The sequence below is a fragment of the Spermophilus citellus genome (assembly GCF_964194105.1).
Source record: "Spermophilus citellus genome assembly, chromosome: 7".
NCBI classification, from domain to species: Eukaryota; Metazoa; Chordata; class Mammalia; order Rodentia; family Sciuridae; genus Spermophilus; species Spermophilus citellus.
The window spans coordinates 26,388,382-26,410,085 of NC_138188.1; the positions used below are offsets into that span (position 1 = coordinate 26,388,382).

Consider the following 21,704-nt stretch of genomic DNA (forward strand, 5'->3'; position numbering starts at 1 on the left):
GTTAACAGTATTGTACCAATGTCAGTTTCTTAGTTTGATATTTGTACTTTGGATCTGCAAGGTGACAAGGAGGAAACTGGGTAAAGGGTTAGGGAATTTCTATGCTATTTTTGCAACTTCTCTTTATCTAAAATTAAAAATAAAAAGGTTTTCTAAAAATAAGTATTATTATCTTCAAAGAGCTAATGAAACAAAAAGATGTGATTTTCAAAATGGTGCAAAAAGAGATACTGGAAATTTAAAATACCATGGTAAAATGCAAAGTCTGATAGAAAGATTGGAAGATAAAACTGAGAAATCTGACAATAAAGCAATGAAAATTAGAGAGAAAGGAGGAGGGAAGAGAGAAGAAGAGAGGTCTGAGTTAAGGATTCTAGAAAGAGGACAGAGAAAAGAGAAGGGAGAAAACAAAGAAATCATTCAAGAAAGCTTCCCAGAACTGACAGACACAAGATTATCTAGCTTCAAAGTGCCTATTGACTGGTAAAGAATAAAAATATACACCCCAATGCAAATCAGTATGGAATTTTCAAACACAAGCAGAGGGAAAAAATTTACAAGTTTCTTAAGACAAAACAAAACAAAACACCCAGGTCATGTACAGGGGATTGGGAATCAGAATGCCTTGGGACCTGTTATGTTTGGATGTGAGGTGTCCCCTCAAAAGCTCATGTGTGAGACAATGCAAGAAGGTTTAGAGGAGGATGATTGGGTTATGAAAGCCTTATCACAATCAGTGAATTAATCCTCGGATGGGGATTAACTGAGTGATAACTAAAGGCAGACTGGGTATGGCTGGGTGAGGTGGGTCACTGCGGGTGTGACTTTGGGGTGTATATTTTGTATCTGGCAAATAGAGTCTCTCTCTGCTTTCTGATCATCATGTGAGCTGCTTCCCTCCACCACATTCTTCTGCCATGATGTCCTGTCTCACCTTGAGCCCTCAGGAATGCTCAGCTGACTATGGACTGAGACCTCTGAAACCTTGAGTCCCCAAGTAAACTTTTCCTCCTTTATAATTGTTCTGGCCAGACCTCTCCTTAGTTCAGGTAGATAGATGGAATGGAGTGTTGTTGCCTTAGAAAATCTGAGGCAGGCTGGATGCCGTGGCACACACCTATACTCCCAGCAGCTCAGGAGGCTGAGGCAGGAGGATCGTGAGTTCAAAGCCATCATCAGTAAAAGCGAGGAGCTAAGCATCTCAGTGAGACCTTGTCTCTAAGTAAAATACAAAATAGGACTGGGGATGTGGCTCAGTGTTGAGTGCCTCTGAGTTCAAACTCTAGAAGCCCCCCTGTAAAAAAAAGAAAAGAAAATCTGAGGCAGGCAGATATGGTGGTACATATATAATTTCAGCAACTTGGGAGGCTGAGGCAGGAGGATCACAAGTGCAAGACCAACCTCAGAAATCAGCAAAACTGTCAGAAACTCAGAAAGACCCTGTCCAAAAAAAAAAAAAAAAAAAGACTGGGAATGTAGTCCTTCACCACTGGTAGAGCACCCTTGGATTCAATTCCCAGTAAAGGGAGTGGGGAGAAATAAAAAAAAAAAAAAAAAAGACAGAAAATCTGAGGCAAATGGTTTCTAGCCTGGACTTCTAATCCATTTGAAATTTCGGTCAAGTATGGAGAAGTAGGAAGGCTTTTTGAGACACGAGTCTCAAAAGTCTGGCTTCCCATGTGGCACATGTCTATAATCCCAGCAGATTTGGAGACTGAGACAGGAGAATCAAAAGTTCAAAGACAGACTCAGCAACTTAGAGAGGCTCTATCTCAAAACAAAAACAAAAACAAAAATGGTCTGGGGATGTTGCTCAGTGGTTAAGCACCCTGGGTTCAATTTCCAGTAAAAAAAAAAAAAAAAAAAAAAAAAAAAAAGTCTAACTCCCATGTACTTTTTTCAGGAAGCCAACTGAAAATGTTCTGTGCCAAAAGGAGAAATCAGAAACCAAAGAAGAGAAGGCCACAGAATCAGGAAAGGGGACTCATCGAAGAGAGAGAGGTGAAGGAGATCCTAGGGACACATCTGAGTTCCAGGCTGAGAGAGCAGCCAGTCTTCACTGGATCAACTTAGGAGGCTCCAGGCAAAACTTCCTCAGATGGTTGACAGGGACTTGGATGCATCTGAATGCTTGAGAAGAGGATCAGATAAGGTGGAGGGGATTTAGGGGCAGAATAAGTAGAAGTTCAGAGAAAACTAAACAAACTCTCAAACAAAACCCAGACAGTTCTAACCTAGAGGAAAAAAAAAAACTAAAAAATAATGTGCATTATGAGGCACAGTTCTGAATAGCCTTTGCTGGGTCAGGACAATGTCAACAGTTGAGTCTGACCTAAGCATATCACAATGTGGTGACACTAGAGGGCCAGGGATGGGGCTGTGCACGGGAGGAAGGGAGGAGCAAAGCCCTCCTCTGCCATGGTGGGATGCTGGCAAATAATGCCTAAAATTGAACAGCCATGCAGTAGCAACATAAGTATGTCATTTCAAGATAGGGCTCTCTGAGATTAGAAGTGCCAGTCTCCGGGGAATTGGTAATGCAGAGGAGGGGCTGCTGTGCCCCTAACACAGCGTGCCTGGTAAAGCCATTACTTTACACCAGATGCCTGTGTAACATGGATTAAAACCCTTAAACTTAAAAATCCATTTAGAAATAAAAGGAAAAGAAAGGGGTCGGGGAGAGAGGGAGACAGGGAGGGGAGGGAAGGAAGAAGAGAGAATACTATAGGCAGATGAGTCAGGAACAGAGAACAGACTACTTTGACCCCAGCCTCTGGCATCAGGACAGGTGCCACTGAAGGACAACAGCTGACCTCACCATCTCAGGTTTACTCCAACTACAAGTGAAGATAGCTTAAGGTTTTGATTCCCTGGTCCTTAGAACAAAACATCAATATGGTGTTTGTGACCACCGGTCTGGGGTCCCTTCCCAACATTTCCCAAAAGTTGGAAGTAATCAGAAAGCAAGTTGCAAGATAGTAGTCACAGGGGTCCAAGAGATAATGCCACCAGTCCCAAGGGGAAGGGGGACAGTGCCAAGTGGGGAGGAAGATGCTCCCAGTCTTCCACAATGTATAGATGCACTGCATGGCACCAACCTTGGTTAAAGCTGTGCCTGTTGGGGGCTGGGGTTGTGGCTCAGTGGTAGAGCGCTCACCTAGCATGCATAAGGCACTGGGTTTGATCCTCAGCACCACACACACAAAAAAAAATGAAATAAAGATATTGTTTAGACACAACTAAAAAATAATTTTTTTTTTTTAAAGAAAAAAGTTGGTCCTGGGTCTGATGGCCCATCTCACCTGGACACACAGGCGCCCTGCCTAGTAAGGGAGCGGGAAAGTGGGTGAAGAGGGTTGAATAGGTTCAACCTGTCTGGGAAGAGGGTTGAATAGGCTGCAATTGTTTTTGCCAATTCTCACACCCTTCCCGGAATGCTGAACTCTATGTGATTTCCAGGAAACCCACAAACCCATGATCTCTCTCACTCGGTGGCCATGTATCCAAGGGGCAGAATGGAGATGGGAACTAGGGGGTCCCACAATCCCAAAGTGGACAGCCTGCACTGGTGGGCTTTATTCCAACTTTAAGTTTGCGTGAGAGGAGCCCAGTAAAGTTTGGAAGAAGCCCAGAGTGCCTGGCTCCTTGAAGAGTGAGATGCTGGACCCAAACCTGCTAGGCAGACTCTGTTTCCCCCAGGAAATCATATGTCTCAAAACAAAAGATGGGAGGCTGGGGCTGTGGCTCAGAGGTAGAGTGCTTGCCTATCATGCATGAGGCACTGGGTTTGATCCTCAGCACCACATAAAAATAAAATGAAAATATTGTGTCCACCTATAGCTAAAAAATAAATATAAAAAAGATGGGGGTGGGCTGGGGAGGTGGCTCAAGCGGTAGCGCGCTCGCCTGGCATGCGTGCGGCCAGGGTTCGATCCTCAGCACCACATACAAAAACAACGATGTTGTGTCCGCCGATAACGAAAATAAATAAATATTAAAAACTCTCTTTCTCTCTCTCACTCTGTCTCCTCTTTCACTCTCTCTTTAAAAAAAATTAAAAAAAAAAGATGGGGGGATAGGAAGGTCAAATAGAAATTATGATTGCTATATGTATATAGGTGACTGTATGACCAATGTGATTCTGCAATCTGTACAATCAAAAAAATGAGAAATTATACCTCAATTGATTCAAATGTATGAATTGCCAAGATTATTGTAATGTCATGTGTAGCTAATTAAAAAAAAAAAAAAAGATGGCAAGCCAGGTGGGTCCCATCACTAACCAGGTCTTGACTGGCCTAGGGACTTTCATGCTCTCCCATGCCTCTGTAAGACTGCAGTCCTCCAGGGACTCAAAAGCTGGCTGGTGCCCCAGGAATGTAGGATTACCCCAAATATCCACCCTCCCGGATACCATGTTCACTGGGCATTCACTTTGGAAGAGGTCCGGGTTAGCAGCAGGTCACCCAGCCTTGTGGCTCGACATGACCTTTTCTAACTCTGCCAAGGGTTTCTAAGGAGGCTCGGTAGGCAAGTGTGGGGAAGTCTGGGGTGGGAGGCAAAGCCCCAATCTGACGACCCCATCTGATAAGACAGCTTTTGGGGACCCCTTGCCTGTTGTGGGGGTATAGCCATTACCTTCAAAAAGCTGTGATATGAGGGGTAAACAGTGTACAAGCCCCAGAGGTCCTAGTCTGAGGATGGAGGCTGCAAGATCTTCCTTGATACAGAGCAATGAGTTTTTAGGGCCCATCTCCTGCCTCCCCGCCAGAAGGCTCCAGACCTTGCTGCCTTGTTCCCCCTGAGCAGTTCCTCCACCACTTAGCAGTGGAGACAATTTACATAATGCATCGAGTGTGAGAGCAATAATGGCTGGGGAAGCAGGGTGCCCGTTAGTGGCTCCTCTAGTGGCTCCTTGGGAGGGAAAATACCTGCTCCCACACCACTGCCTCCTCCTTTATTGAACTGGGTTGGAAGGCTGCTGGGAAGGAGGGCCTTTAAGTGCTCAGCTGCTGCCAAGAAGGACCTAGAAAGGATGTGCCAGGACTGGGACTGGGACTGGAGCAACCTCGGCACAGAGCTGCACATGGAAGGAATTTTCCAAAGCACCCAAGTTTGAAACACAAATCCACTCAACCATGCCCCTGGAAGTCTACATCCCTGCTGGGCCTGAGCCCTGCACCCTGATCCTTCCTGGAGGAGGAGGTTGCTTAAGCAGGCAGGAAGCTGAAGCTGGGAGGCCCTGAGCCACTAAGCCCTGCTGCAGCGGCCCCCCGGGAGGCGGTCACATTCAAACACAAAGGCAGCAATGGAAGGGGTAGAATACATAAAAATTACTGGCACGGTAATTGCTTTTTATATAAATGTTCTTTTAAAAAGTTTTCCCCAGTGTGAAAGTCCCTCTTTAAAAAGAATAAATTCACTGCACACCAATTTATTCCATGCCTATAGATGGAGCATAATGACAGCTCCTCTGTCAACACCTGATCAAGAGGCAAGTGGCTGCCACTTGACCGAGCTTTTGGATCTCCCTGCATGAAGATGCAGTACAGTGGCAGGGCCAGGGGGTCTTTGAGGGGCAACGTGACGGGGTGGCAGGCCTGTCTCTCAGGAGTCAGCATAGACCCCAGACTCTAGGACTCAGGGACAGGCTTGAGAGACCATCAATGCTTTGGGAGCTGAGCTTGAATGAAGGGTGCAGAGGAAGAGAAGCTCCAATTACAGCAATCCATAGGGCTTCAGAAACTGGGGAGACCAGGGGCCATCACTTTCTAGGGACAGGAGAGGGGAGGCATTATATATTATACACTATGGGGGATCAGGCCCCTCGTATAGGGGATGAGGAAATGGCTGGTGGCAAGTACTTGGGGGTTATAAGTGAGAGTGGCTGGTCCTGCACTGTAGAAGACACCTCCTGGAGACTCTAGATCTGCTCTAAGCTGGCAGGCACCTGAATGTCCCCCCACCTTCAGAAGGTTAACTCTTTGGTGAATCCCGGTCAAGGAAAGGATAGGCTGCCAAAGCCTAACTGAGAAGAGTCTGACCATGCCCACAGAGGAGAGTACCCCCCCACACACACACCAGGAGGACCAGAACCTGGAAACAGGGCTCCTGCCCAGTACTCCCTTAGCATTTACAGCTCCTCTATGAAATAAAGACAAGTTTTTGAAAAGCCTCCATGAGCACTAAATTGGGGAAAATAAAAACTATCCTGTATAAGGCTTGTGATCTCCACAGTGGGGTGGCTTTGTCCATCCACCATCTCAGGGCACAGACACACAACTGACTAGCATCCTCCCCCACTACAGGGTGGCTGAGCACAGAGTCAGGCAGTGGTGACTTGGGGGGATGCTCACCAGGCACGGAGAAATAGCGTATGTGTGAATTTGTGCTCTTCATCCACAATTGAGACTTCTCAGCTTGGCTAATGAATCAGTTAAGTAGTTCTCACCTGCTTGGGTGACAGAGAGCTCTCAGCACCTGCCTCTCCCAGTACCACCCTAACCTATGCACAGTGCATCTACCACCGCAGGAAGCACTCAGAACCACACATGCATCCACAGGCACACACATGCATACGCTTGTCTGGTCACACCCTCATAAGTGGCATACTTGCAGGTGTGACTCCCGTCTATGGCCACACAAATGCTCACCTGTTCACGTTCCCATTTGCAGCACCCATGCACAGGTTCCCACACTTTCTTCTACATGTACATGCAGATGCACTCACATTCTCCATCAGCATTTCTCATACTCTTCCATACACAATGGTCATACAAGTTCCTCTTGTGTGGTCAGGGACTATGTCTCTAGTGAGCCATGGGCTAGCTGATTTCCCTTGATCAAGTGGATTCCTGGAAGGCCTGGGAATGACCCTGCCCTCTGGTCATGGTCTCCATACCCCAGAGGCTGGGATCACTACATTGGGCCTGACAGATGTTCCTGACTGCCACTGTGTTCCAGAATGATGCAAAAGCTGACAGGAGTGGGGAGACTTCTGGTTCCAGCAGTGATGTGGGTGGCTTCCTGGAGGAGGAAAGCTGTAGTCTAGGCTTAAATCTGGGGTGAGGCCTGAAGGGGATGGTAAGTGAGAACAGTAGCTAGTGCATTTGGAGGAAAAAGTACAGTGAAAGCATAGGATAAGGGGACACAAGGGCAGGTGGGAGGCTCAAACACCTAAGAAAGGCTCCTTGTTTCCCTGCCCAGAGCTACAAACCTTAGTCAAGCCTTCAAGAGACGCTGGGAACAGCTCAGCTTCCTTGGCTTCAGCCTGCCTCATGGGTAACCAGTAAACCCAGCTCTTCCACAGGGATCCCTCTACTTTCTCATATAAAGCAATCAAGGGACCATCTATATGGGGCCAAGTTCTGGCAATTCCACATAAGCCTACTTTTCCAGGGCACCAAGCTCCAGGGTATCTGGCCCCAAGCACTGATCTCAGCTTCCCTCTGTGAGGTCAGATAGTACCCAAGGCCCTGTGGGACAGTCAGAGCTCTAATCAGTCCCTTCACAGTTCTCAGATGACTGCCCCTTTGCTTACCCAGTCATGGAGCAATTATTAGCTGTGCACCTACTAAGTGCCAGCCTTGGGAGCATCTATATGCACACATGTACACTGAGGGCATATGTATGTGTACAATCTGCTTCTTCCCCAGACTTCACATTCTCTCATCCTGATGTGCAGAGTAAATCCAGGTGCTCATTCCCTGAGGGTCACTCATTTGCTTCTTTGTTTCATGAGAAAGCAAGGACAGACAAAGGACAGGGCCTCAAGGGTCTGCCCAGGATCCACCCACTGCCTCAGTCTCCCTCCTCTACATGGAACAGGCCAGCCCCCCTTCAGAACCACCAGGTCCCAGGGCTGGGAGAGAGATATAAGATAGAAAGTTTGTGGCTCTGTAACTTTCTCTAAATTTGGAATCTCTGCTCATAAAGGCAGAGGGCAGCCATACTCAGAGAATGTAGAGGAAGGCCACACTAAGCCTCCATTTCCTGCCTGGTTGTGGTAAATGCTGTTCATGCTGCCCCTGGGGCCGGCTGTGGTATGTCAAAACCAATTACTTCTCTGCCTCTGCCAAGTGCTTGGGGCTCCATGAATCTGAGGCAAGTGTCCCCATGGCTGCCACAGATCCAGCGATAGATGGGAGTAGAAGAGGGGAGAGGAATGAAGATCAGGTCAACCATCCCCAGCAGCATGGAAACGCACTGGGCCCTCCACCCCCATCTCCTACCCGGATCATCCAGAGCAGCTCCTAGCTCTGGAAACAGCAGCAGCATCATTCTTCAGAGATGGATGCAGAGGCTCAGGGAGGGGGGCAGACTCTGGCCACTTCCACAAGCTGCAAAGCCTGGGTCCTCTTGGGAACTGAATCCTGCTGTCCTGCTGCAAGACTGGACTCTTTGGAAACCCCACAGGAGAGACTGTGCTCACTAGAATACTCTTCTCATGTGTGTGGGGGGAGTAGGGGTCTTGCTTTAGGAAAACTGGATATATTTTGGTGGTCTTTGTTCCCAGATCACTAAGACAAAAGGACTGAGGGGTCTTCACTTCAGGGAAGGGCCCTGCTATGAAATCAAGGGTTCCCATGAAGAATTTTTCCAAGGAGAACAGTGCTGTCTGCTCTGACAGATCCTCAGCCTTGGCCCCAGCCTTACCACTTTCTGACCCATCAACCTTTCTTTTGTGTGTGTGTGTGTGTGTGTGTGTGTGTGTGTATATGTATATAAATAAATAAATAAATAAATATATTTATTTATTTATTTTAGTTGTCAATGAACCTTTTTTTCTTTTAAATCTTTATTTTACATTTATGTAGTGCTGAGGACGGAACCCAGTACCTTGTGCATGCTAGGCAAGCGCTCTACCACTGAGCCACAATCCCACCCCCTCAATGAACCTTTTATTTATTTGTATGTGGTGCTGAGAATCAAACCCAGTGCCTCACACATACTAGGCAAGCGCTCTACCACTGAGCTACAACCCCAGACCCTGACTCCACCAACCTTTCCATTCCTAGGGCTAACACCTGAGGACAACTCACAGGTAGATGTCTTTGTCCCCACTCCCTGCTCACAGAGGCTGAGAGACAAGCTGCCAACTTATTGAATGAAGAAATCAATGCGGGACCTTCTGGGTGTTGGGCCTTCCCTTCGCTCTGCCACCTCCTTCTCAGGGGTGCCTCTGAAGCTGGATCCCTGGATTTCTGGCCAAAGAATCTGCTAGCCTTCCCTGGTTCACAGGCCGTTATTTCTTCAAGCCCTGTCCCAGGTTGGTGGTCTTTGTTCCCAAAAGATGTCATGGCCATGTGGGAAGAGGGACAAATTTTCAAACTCCTGGGCTGAGCTAAGCAGAGAGGATATCTTGGGTATCTGAATTTTCCCAAACTGACTAATCCCTGGTAGGGCAGGCAATTGGTATAGGGGGTACAAAGGCACTCTCATATTTGTAGGGCTCTGTAACATTTCCTTGTTTCTGCTTCCCTGAGATCCTCACATTTCCCATGAGGACAGGACTACCTGTATCCCCATTTTAGAGGTGAGGGAACTGAGACTCAGAGAGGCAGGACCACAGCCCCAGGTCCCACAGTGTGCAAAAGCCCAGCCCTGTCATTCACTTGCTGCTCACGGCATGGGCCGTACGTAGATTCAACTCCAGATTCAACTCAAGATCCACAGAGAGTTCCTGCCTTCAGAAGGCACAACATTTATGTTTCTTTCTCACTCTCTTCTCCATCCCCTTGGAACTGACCTTGAATGTGCCTTCACAGTGACCTCTTGGTACGAGCTGGAAGCCAGAGGCCCCTCTGCGCCTATCTGTGACACTGGTTGATCCCACCCAGGAGGCTCCCCCACGGATTCATTCCTTTCACATCCATGGATTTCACAGAGACCTGGGCAGCAACTCCCTGCTGAGGTTACCCAGAATCCCAAAAGCCACCCATCATGTCTCCTTATCTCAGTCTTCCCCTGCCAAGACTCCAGCAGCACAGGTGACTACCCACTCATGCCCTCTGGGCCTTCTAATCACTGTATCCTCCAATTGCTAGGAGGCTGTTCTAACATGATATCCTCACACTCCTAGGCGGCAGCAAGAGGAGAAGCTTTGGCTGAGGGGACATGGGCCTGAGGAGAGCACCAGTACCCAGCCAGCCTTAAAGGAGCCATTGGGATATGGAAGCCTATGTGGCTGCTGCCAAGGAAGGGGTGGCCATCATAAGCCCTGGGCCCTTGGAGAAGTGTCCCAGGGTAGCCCTCTTCCACCACTTATCTCCCTGCATGCCCTCTAGGGTAGAGTATGTGGAAGAGGAGGGGAACCTAAACTATCCTCAGGCAGGAGTTCCTGCTATGGATGAAATGGTTTTAGAAAAACTCTTCAAAAATGGACATATTTTAGCTGGGCGTGGTGGTGCACACCTATAATCCCAGTGACTTGGGAGGCTGAGGCAGGAGGATTGCAAGTTTATAGCCAGTCTCAGCAACTTAATAAGACTCTGTCTCAAAATAAAAGATAAAAAAGGCTGGGGATGTGTTTCAGTATTTAAGTGCCCCTGGATTCAATCCCTCAATACCAAAAAAAAAAAAAAAAAAAAAAAAAGAAGACATTTTTCCTGTAAGCCACAATGCAGATAAGCCACAATGCAGAATTTATGTTCAGGGGCAGTGTGGTGGGGAGAGCAGGAGGGCAACAACCAACTTCCCATCCAAAGCCATGTTTCCTCATCCAGTACTCAGGAGAGAGAGGAGACAGCATTCTGGACCTTGGGGTGTTATAGTGGATCAGAGAGGCCACCTCCAGGGTAGGAAAGAAGCAGGGAGCAGGCTTGGCTGGGGGGACAAAGAGTGGGTCCAGGCAGGGCTTGGCCAGGCTCCTATGCATCTGCCTCTCTGTACCCAATTATGCTCAAGCAGCGGCCTCATCACGTTTCAGACGCCCTCCCAGGAGCCCCCCCTAGCCTCATGCATCCCCGCTGGGTGCCGAGCAAGAGGACCATATGGAGGGAATAATAAGACAATTAACTTTCCATTAAAGAATAATATATGTGGGTTTTTAGGGAGGCAAGCGACAGCAATCCCTACCCAGCGGCATATTTCACACCCGAGCCCCCCACCTCCCCACATCATGACGCGTCCCACATCCTGATCGTCTGTGCCAGGGGAGAGGAGGGTGCTGCTGGGCCTCACCAGGAGGTGGCTGGATGTAGGGGTGGGGGCTGTATGATGAGCATGTGCAGAGCCCCTAGACTAGACTTTTTGGACTGCAGGGGCCTTAGTGGGGGACTGAAGAGGGCTTGGGTGGAACTCATCCCCTGCCTGACTCTCATCACATCAGCTAGGCAGCCCATGCCAGTCCTTTGTGGGTGGGGATCTGCCTTGCCAAGGACCCTGCCTGCCAATCAGGGACTCATGTGAATTACAGGGCTCTGATGAAAGGGTCAACCTAGGGGCCTGGGGTCATGACCTGTGTTCCCCTTGCCTGGACCCCCTGGACTGTTTCTGTTCCCTGGTACCTCCCTGCATCTCAGCTTCCTTCTTTATCTTCTGTTCCAGCCCCTCTGGGCACTTCTTGGAATACCCAGATATCCAGAGATGTACAGACCGAAACCTCAGCCAGTACTACCACAGTCAGTGAGTGGCAGAGGTATGAGCTGAAGAAAAGGGTGGAGAGGAGCAGGGAGAGCCCCAACTCAAAGGAACCTGCAGGAAGGCTTTGTCTTGCCTCCCAAGGCCCCACAGGATAGTATCTCTGGGCTTGGCCAGACTTTGGTCCATGCTGGGAATCACATCCAGAAATATTAATTATGCATTCCTAGGAGCACTGACCAGATGGGCTCCAGGGATGACCAGGGGCAGACAGAAGGAGGCAGGACTATGGTACTGTCACTGGTTCAGAAATGCCATTCTTGGTGTGTCCCAATTAGAGGTGGTGGCCCATGGATACCATGGGCTTGAATCACCATGATAATCCAGAGAGGCATGACAGAAGGAAAGGAAATCAAGAGACCTGGCTGGGTATCTTCAATTCCTAGGGTCCTGCTCTTCATGGAGGCAGGCTCAACAATCCAGGGGAGACGCTACCCCAGCATGGCTCCTCTGCCTTGGCACCTTGCCACCATGACCACCACCACTTAGGGTTGGCTTGCCAGGACTCCAGGATGGGATTGGCTTGTGGAGATGGTGGCCAGGGTCTTGGTTTACCCACCTGTATGACAGAGCCATATACCAGCAGTAGCTGAGCTAAAGTCATCATGGGGGCAGAAGTAGCCCAGAATGTGGGTACAGCAATATGTCATTTCTGTTTGGACTGGTAGGTGAGGTACAGGGGGATGACATGGACTGGGAAAGGCTCCCGTTGTTCCAAACCTGGATTGAGACTTCCCAGAGGGTAGACTTGATCCTCAGACATGGCCATCCCAGATCTCTGCTCCCAGGTCAGCTGTGGACAGGCAGCTCCCCCTCACCCCTACCTCAACCCAAGCAGAGGTCTTTTCCTCTCCAAGGGGAAAAAAGAGGAAGGTGTCTCACCAGGTCAGAAACCCACCCCAGCATTGATGAGTCAACTGGTTCTTCCTCATATCAGATGATAATCTTCCTGGTTTGCTTTCCCACAAAGTGTTTAGAGTTGTTCCTATCTTAGACACCCAGCCAGAAGTGGTAGGTCCCTAGCTGCACCCATCAGAGTGACCCGGGCTTTAGAGATGGGAGACCTACCCATCTCCACATCCTACCAGTGCACCCCCAGGTACCTGATGAATTATTCATCCTGATCAACCTCATTATGTAAATGAGTTCAGAACTCAAGCATATGCTCTCTGCTCTCCCCGCAGGATGGGGACAATATGGTGTTGATGGGGGAGGGTGGAAAAGGGGCTCAGGAGAGTTGCTCAGCCCCAGGGCCTCTGAAGGAGAGGGCAGACGGCTTCAGGGTCCACACTTTTGTGACCTGTTCAGAGCAAGAGTGGACCAGTGCTGGGGTGGGTCTGGGGTACCTAGAAGCGGCAGAGAGGTGTCTAGCTAAGCATGGGAGTGAGGACAGCACATTAGGACTAGGCCACAGCAGGAGCTCAGGCTAGGTGCTAGCCCAAGGGTTAAATGAGAAAATTCTCTGGGGTCTTCAAAGATAGCCTTCACACTCTGCTAAGATTTTACATAGCTTCCAACTTGTAAATGGGCCACAGACTGCTCCCAACCATACCCTCATGGGGTTGTAGTAAGGTCGGGAAGAGGAAAATGCCAAGGCAAGGAAAATGCTCCCAAATGCCACTGTCTGCAGTTTCTGCTCTCTTGCAGCTGCCAGCCCTCAAGGCTCCAAGCTACTGGGGGTGGGGCAGCCTCTAGGGCTAGGATAGGCAGGCTCAGATGGGGGCTCAGATGCCAGAATCACCCCAGCTGCAGGTGTTTGGGGGACAGCTCAGAATTAGCTCAGAGGGGACTGTAGAGGGGCAGGGTCCACAGCACCATGGGCAGCTGGTCAGGGCTCTGCTCCAAGAATCATCCTGACCTGTCAGAATCAGGCATGGGCTGGGCATAGGGGCCCTCTCAGGTGCATTGGAAGAAAAGTGGTGTGAGGGTCAGGGTAGGGTGTGAGCCAGGGAAAAGGGGGAGCCTACTGCCAGCTCCCTCCTGCTCCCACAGGATTGCCCTCTTTTTCTAGAACTCTACATCTGGGCCCATGTCTCTACCCCCACCCGCGCACCTTGTCATAGTGCCCTGTGCCAAGAAGCAGCCCCAGAGCTGTCAGCAGGAAGTAAGAAGCTGAGGAAGCAGGTGAGAAAAAAACTGGAGCAGGACAGAGCTGCCAGAGAGCTGGCAGCCGTGGGCAGTGGAGGGGTTGCAGGGAGGAGTGGACGCCGGGTCAGCACTTCTCTGCCTGCCTTCCTGCTTGCCATACCAAGCAGAGCCCTGCTTCAATCTAGCTGTCTCAGGCTCATCCTGTCCACCATACAGAGAAGGGAAGCACAGTTAGAGGAAGGGCAGCACCCTAGAGCAGGAGTTCAAAGTCCCATAGCTGTCCTGTATGACAGCTTGGTCACTGCTGGCGGGGGGGGGGGGTGAGGGAAGACATCAGTTATGAAAGGCTTTGGATCTGGAATGACTCTAGTTCCATATGAAAGGAAGGGACCACATCCGGGGAGTGAAAGTGGTCAATGAAGGAAAGTCAAATATGATTTCAAGAAAAGGGAACAACTATGCATCAGCCTGTCCACTATTGTCCTCTCTACCTCATCCTCCAGTCGGCGCCAAGGGTCAGTTATTCCAAGCCAGGACTCCATCTCTGGTCCTCTCCATCCAGGAAGCTCACTGGTCCAGACAGATCCAAGTCACAGGCATGAAATGTGCACTGATTTCTCATAGACAAACATTCAGGATTTGAGTTGCCCATGAGTACAAAACAAACAACGTCCTGAAGATGCGGATTCAAAGCATGGAAGATTCTTAACTGGTACATCTAATGTCCCGATATGCAACTTGGAAAGGTGCATGAGGTACATTCCAGGGAACCATCATCCCTTCATTAACCTATACGGTGGCACTTGGCAGTGCCCACTTAGAACCTGGTTAGTGCTGAATGCTATTCTTGAGTCTAAATTGACTCCTGTTCTGGAACAGCTTCCTACAGAGCTTTCTCTGGAAGCTCTGCCGGCTTCCAAGCACAGCTGAGTCATGGAGAGTTCACAGGAAGAATAGGATGCGGCTACTTCAATTCAAGTCCAGGAGCCAGGAGCGGGAGACTCAGAGACCTGAGCCACTAGGGGAGGACATCAAGCAAGCTACTGGCTCAGACCTCTGGACCTGGATGACCCCCTGCCATATTACCCCCTCATTAACCACCTCTGATTAGTCCCATTTGTGCCAGAGGTTCTACATCCACAAGCAATGTCAGCACACTCACCACCACTCTCATTTCCTGGGCACTGTCTAGAAGCTAAGCCTGGGGGAAGGACCGAGGACAACCCCCACAGTCCCTGCCTCCAGAAGTTACATTTACTGACCCCTACTGACCAAGATCATCTAATCATGGAACTCTGGGCCTGGAGAGTCCTCTCTACTGAACCCCTAAAGATAACTAGGTCTTCTCTGCCATTCCCAGGCCAACTATTGGCAGGAGATCCCTCAGCTGTGGACAGGACCCCCGTCCCCAGTCCCAAGGCCAGCAAAGAAATTCCTGGGGAATCCCACCCCCACCGCTCCAGGAGCTCAGCTCTCTGAGCCTCTGCATTTCCACATAAAGAGCGACACCTCAGGAGCCCGTAGCCTGACAGCAACACACTTTGCAGCCTTCTGGGGGTGACTGATGGCCTGCTCTTCACATCACTATTTCAAACATTAACATAATCTCCCAGGATGAATGTGGTCTCTGGCACCTAATCAATCACCCCTCCTGCACCTTGATGTCACATCCCTTGAAAGGCCGTCTTGCTTCCTTGAGGGCTACTCAGTGCTAGAGGGTTGGCCCCAGGCTGGTTTCCCCAGATTTTTGCCTGGCCATTTCATTCATTTCATGTTTTGTCCCTTGGGCTTCCACACACACTCACTGGCCCCTTAAGGGCCTGTGCTCTCACCCCATGTGCTGTCTCAAACCCAGAGATCATCCACCTGGAAATCTGGAAAACCCCAACACCCTCCCCAAAACAAGGGACATCAGAGTCAACAGGTCCACTGCTCCAACAGTTGCCTGGAGAAGGGTGCACTGAGACCTAGGGCAGTTGCTGCCTTGGGTCCACTGGTACCCTACCATGCCAGGACATCAACAATGCCAAATCTTCCACACTTCTTGTTTATGAACGCTTTCCTCATTCCTACTTGGAAGAGGGTCCATGAAGGGAAAGCAAGAGTGCCAGGCTTACCTCCCGGAGCTGCTGGACACCTCCAAAAATCCGCATCACACCGTCAATCTCCTGCTCTAGGCGGCGGGCCCAGTGCTGCATCCTGTGTACAGAAAGAAGACAGAGACGTTAGGAGGGTCCACTGGAGGTGGGACAGCCCAGCCCCTGCCACTCATGGGGGACCAGAGCAGCCACTCAACCCAGTTTTCACTAGTGGAGAAAGAGAGGCAAGGAACCGGAGTGCACCTGTGACTTCTCTTTGAAGTCCAGTCGAGTGGCCTAGGCTCTCCTCAGGTGCTGTGGGGCAGTCAAGGGGGAGAGAGGAGTGCACTGTTAAATCCGCTGAGGGAAGCCTGCAGGGAGACTATTTTTCACGATGAAGAGCCAGTCCTTGATGTAGCTGCTCTGAACATGGGGACTTCTGGACACCAAGGAAGAGGGAGGCATGAGGGAGCCAGGTGGGGTCGGGGAAAGGGGGGAAACACTATTATCACCACCAAGCTCTTGTGTAACCTGGGGGCAGGTCCCTGACTTTCCGGGGCTCATCTGAGCAGTACATGGAGCTCTTCCAGCTCAGATAGCCCTCATCTGTCCCATACCCTGGTAGACAGATGCTTATTTAAAGCTTATCACTGGACGCCCAGCATGCACCCATCCATGGGTGCAGTGAAGATGGTCTTGCCACTTTCTGGAAGCCTGGAAAGTCCAATGAATCCTTCAATTGAGCCACAAGCCTGAGCTGGTCTCCCTCCCTCTAGGATCATTTTAACCCATCCTTGTCTCGGCTTCCTCTTCTAGAATATGAGAATAATCTGGGGCTACTTCTTACAGTGTCACAGAGCCCATGAGAACAGAAGAGCCAGGGGCACAGTACAGGGATATCTGTGAGGGTAAAGGATGGACAGGTGGCCACATGGCTCTGTACTTTCCACCCTACACCCAGGAAAAGGAAGGTATCTGGGGAGAGGCCTCACCCAGGTTCAAACCTGTGACCGTCCCTTCAGACAGTGCCATCAGGCGAGCTCTCACTGAAGACCAGCCAGAGATGTTCTCCACACCACTTAAAGATGCTCTCTGCTGTGACCAATGCTTCCTGCCCTAATGAGTCTGAAAAGGTACCTTAACTTCCCCTTCTACTTGACACACTCCCATTCCACAGGGCCCTTCCATGGAAAACAGTAGGAGAGTCACCACAGAGATCTAAATAAACATGAGTCAAGCACAGTCCACATGGCACAGAAGGGGCAGTGATGCCAGGAGGGTTGCATCTGGCCCCAACACCTCTGAGCCTGCCACCTCCCCTAGTGCCAGGACTCTCTTCTGGTCCCTGGGTGGGAAGAGCCCCAATTTCTACCCCGGCCCCTTGCCCCATATCCCTCTTTAGGCTTGTGTCTTGGTGGGGGGGCGGGGCCCATGCCATTGTGTGTGCCCAGGTCGGTTGGCATGGGAACTCGGAGCAGGAGGCGGGCAGATCGCTAATTGCAATTTGCCAAGCTGAATGTCAGGACCATGATGGGGAAGGAAAAAAATCAACATCAAAAGAAAGAGGTATTAGCTTTAGCTTATTGCTGGCTGGGCCACAGCCTGATTCCCACCTCCGCACCCCGCCACAGGGGAATCTAACCCTGAGAAAGGGTGGAGGCCAGGCTGCAGGCAGGGCTAAGAAGGGCAACCAGGCTTAGCTGCCAGTCTGAGGATGGCAAGGGGCAGCAGAGAATAGAAAGCCTTCTTAGCCTGGCCACTCTCCACCAGGCACTGATGTCTTCGCCCTGGCTGTGGATGAACAATGTGGCAGGTGGCTCTTTTGTAATCCTAAAACAGCCGAGCCCTGGGGGCTAATACTGGGATGAACTGCCACATAGCCTTATGCCCAGCCAGGCAGGTGGCAGACAAATGGGCAGGGTCAAGGATCTGATCTCCAAAGGGAACCATTGGCTCTGCCCTGGCCCTAATTCTGATCTCAGCCATTCACTGGTCTAGGGGACAAAATGCCAATCATAATCTTCATGTGAGAGGACACCCACTATATACAAAGAACAGCCAGCCTGTCATACACTCTCTCACTTCAACCCTCACAAAGAGGTAAATATTATTATCCCCAACTTACAGATGAGGAAACTGAGGCTCAGAGGATTTAAGTGACCTGTCCAAGGTCATTCATCCAGGAAGGGGTGGACACAGGACTTGTCCCAGGAATGTGCTAGAGTCTCAAGAGATGACCCATAATAGCAGACTGCGCATTTCTTCCCAGCTCTTCCCAGTGCCAGCACCTTAGGGGCTTGAGATTCATCACATTGGGAACATGTACACCACAGAAATGAGCAAATGCTAGAAATTACCATCCCCTCCACCCCAAAGAGCAACCTGATAACATTTACTAGCACACCACTAATTCCACCCCAGGCCCTGGACTCTTCTAGTATGCCTACAGGTTTCTGTTTCTGGGATTTCACAAATAAGTAAAAGAAAATTAATTAGGAGAACAGACATGGATGCAAAGTATTTTTTTTCTCTCTCTCAGACAACACGATATTAATGTAATCACCATCGTTTCATGTAAAAAGTCGATTTCAACACTAAAATCATTTTTAGAAGAACCAAACCTCAAGATGAAGTCCAGTTCTTCCCCAAGATACACATATGCACTCCCTGTCCCTCCTAGTCTCTCTCTCTTTTCTCTCAATTACTCCTCCCTCTGCACTCTCACCCCTAGGCTGATCGGCTCTAGACTCGTGCTATGGACTGCAAGGAGTGGCCTGCCCTGATATGTCCGGTCACACACATACCCTCCCGTGTTCAAGGTGTGGCTCTAGCCCTTAGTTTGGCATCCTGGGCTTGACAGGCAGACCCTAGGCCCCAGCTCACTGACCAATGCCAAGGGAAACTGGTTACTTTGATTCTTCACTTAAACCCAATTAGAAAGGCACTATGCGTGTCCCAGAATTAAAAAGAATATGACGGATAATTCATTTCTTTGTCACAGAGATATGACTTTGTGGGTTCTAGGTTTTGACCAGTGTTCCAGTACCAGGTTTGGGTGGGGGGTCGTGTGACCCATGGATACCGAGAAGGCCAGGAGGTGACTATGCCCCCTCAGTGGCTGGAGAAGCCACCCACCAAGCCAAGTCCAACCTTAGCAGTTAGAGTCAGCCTCACTCAGAAGGGTGTGGAGGTTTGGGAAGAACAAGAGATGCATCATGATTCACAGATCCATGGAGGTCAAAGGCAAACTGACCAAATTCTGCCCAGGCTCCCATCAACTTGGGTTCCTGGCTTTGCCACTATCTCCTGGCTAGATGGTATGGCCCATGGGTCATACTCCCAAAAGAAAGTTCTACCTGCTAGCTCCCCACATCCTTGTGATTTTCCATGCTTTTCACCGAGATGACACTGCTTATCTCTAAGTACTTGTAAGTGCCAAATTAACAAGACAGTGAGGGGAGAGAGCGTCTGGGAGGAGAAAGTGCAGCCAAGGCTGCAGGCGCCTCATCACTGGTGTGGGTGTGAGAGGCTGACAGCTGAGCCTTGTCCTCCATCCAGTGTGCCTGAACTAGGGCTGTGAAGGCACTGCAGCCCCATTTCATAGACAAGAAAACTGAGGTCCCTGGTGAGGACGGATACAGGATTATAAACTTAGAGAGAAGCCAGACCCATCTCCTTGGCTCAGTTAAACCCAGGAGCCCTTACTTCCAGGACAAGGCAGCCTGAGAAGACTCAGAGAAGCTACCTCTGCTAGCCTTGGAGAGCTCTGCCCCCTCGGAACCTCAGCTTTCCCATCTGTCAACAGGGTTAATAATGACTGGCTAGATAACTGTAATGGACAAATGCACATAGACACCTTGATGGATAGTATTATTACTGGGAAGTCCTCTAAGGACGAGAAGCTCATCCAGTAAAGCCGTTCCCTCCAAGATCTAAGGAACCACTGAGCACTCAGAAAATCCTCAATGAATTCTTGCCCCTAGGGGAGGGTGGCTCTAGGGGGAGTGCTGCAGAACAGGCAAGGCGGGCTGAGGCAGCCCAGCAGTAAAGAAGAGGACACCATGTGCTGTGGGATGCCAGGCCTTGGTCTACAGAATCAAGAGGACTAGGGAGGGAGGGGGGATATCACCACTAGGCAAGGGAGCAAAATCATCTGTGCGGCAGGGAGCTGAGGCCAAGGATCTCTTCAGCAGACAGAACAATGAGGACCCCAGCTAGAAGGCTGGGAGGTCAGAACACTCAGGTGGGGGCCTCCAGCTCTGAGGCCAGCTGCAAATGCTCACTCCGAGGGGTTGGGTGGCAGGAGGAGGTCAGGGAGGAGAGGAGGAGAGGAGAGGGATGGAGGGGGGGGGGAATGAAAAAGTCCATGTGCAGATGCAGCAGCATAGATTAAACTGTTGCCAGTTGTTAATTTTATATGTGAAGTTGTTGATCAGAATGTGATTTAATTGTACAGTATAATCCAGGCTTTTGGAATAAATTATGCAGAAAACTCATCTATAATTAAACAAATCAAAAAAACCAGAGACAGGTGACACGGCAGGTTCACCCTCAGAGGGCATGGATAGGTGTGGGCGGCTGGACCCAGCAGAGGGGCAAGAAGGGAAGGGAGAGGGTCTTTGTTTGGAGCAGACTGGAGCAGGCTCAGAAGAGGTCAGGGCCCGGGAGGCAGTGAGGGATTTGGAACCTCCAAGCTCTGCCTCTGCAGGCCTCTATCACCCCACACAGGAAGACTTTTTATGCATCAAAGCCCTGCTTCCTCTACCAGGCAGCCTGTCTGGATAAGTCCTGTCTCATCAGGGGCCTACAACCCATTTCTAGCTCTCCCCTCGGCTTAGCAGGGCAGCCATGATGTGTGAGGCAAAGAGGTGGACACCAACGGTGGGACAGCAATGAAGCAGGAGGTGTGGACACTAGAACAGGACTCTGAAAGGGCAGGTGAAGGGTGTGAGGGAGCAGGCACAGCGGAAACCACTTGCTGCCAAGGGCACAGTGAACCAAGCTTGGCAATGGCAGGGGGCCCCAGGTCTCTTGCTTGTCTCGTGACAGGCTGGCCAATTATTCTCCCAGCTCTGGGGGAGGCAACGATTTAAAATAAAGTGCTATTTAATTATTCTGATTATATTTCAGCTGGCCTGCCACCTCCTACCTGGTCGCCTTCGCAGTCCTCTGAAAGGAAAAGAAAGACAGGGCAGGAGGGGGAGTGGTACAGGAGTGACAGATGGAGAGGTGCAGACCCAAGAGGGTCTCCAGAGCCCTGGTTAGGCTTCTGGCCCAAGGAAGAGGTTGGTGGTGGGTAAGGCGGCCACTAATTCATTCCTGCCTGGAAAGGGTGTGCCTCCCTGAGAGCTATTGAAAGCTCAGAGAGTAGGCTGCAGCCAGCCCTGACTAAGCAGGGCTTGGGACCCAGCTGGCTCTGCTCTGGACCTTAGCCCTCCTGCAAATGGCAGCAAGTTCAAGGCTTCCCTCAAGAATCATGGCATCCCTGGAGGCCACCTCCACTGAGGAGCCCTCCCTGAACATTTGGGCAGATGTCCTCTGTACCTGAATGCTCATGTCCAGCCTTGGATCTTCCAAGACGTTGGACCAGAGATGTTCTCTTAGGCTTGGATCAGAGATGTTCACCACCTTGTCTACCTCTCAAGACCAAAGAGAAGGCAGGTAGACGCCTTGACCCATGTAAGGAATGCTAGCAATGACAGCTGTCCCATGCACTCACCTTCACACAGATGCTCTCCTCACTGTCCGGTCTCCTTTCCGACTGAGACTTCACGTGGACTGAGACCCTGACTCAGGGGAGACCTGATGTGACACCTTGTCCTGGGAGCCCTGGGCAAGGGCAGGGTCTCTGTGCCCAGAGCACCCTTCTTGCTCGTCAACTCAGCAGAGAAGACTTGG

At 50.2% G+C, this 21,704-nt stretch overlaps 1 protein-coding gene across 2 annotated transcripts in view; it reads right to left on the bottom strand.

Moving 5' to 3' along the window:
• CACNA2D2 (calcium voltage-gated channel auxiliary subunit alpha2delta 2) overlaps window positions 1-21,704 on the bottom strand; it is a 133,542-nt gene that overhangs the window by 89,848 nt on the left and 21,990 nt on the right. For both annotated transcript variants that reach the window (XM_081302085.1, XM_081302084.1), the window contains exon 2: window positions 15,846-15,927. In XM_081302085.1, coding sequence (XP_081158211.1) covers window positions 15,846-15,927 — 82 coding nt within the window. The remainder of the gene's footprint in view (window positions 1-15,845; window positions 15,928-21,704) is intronic.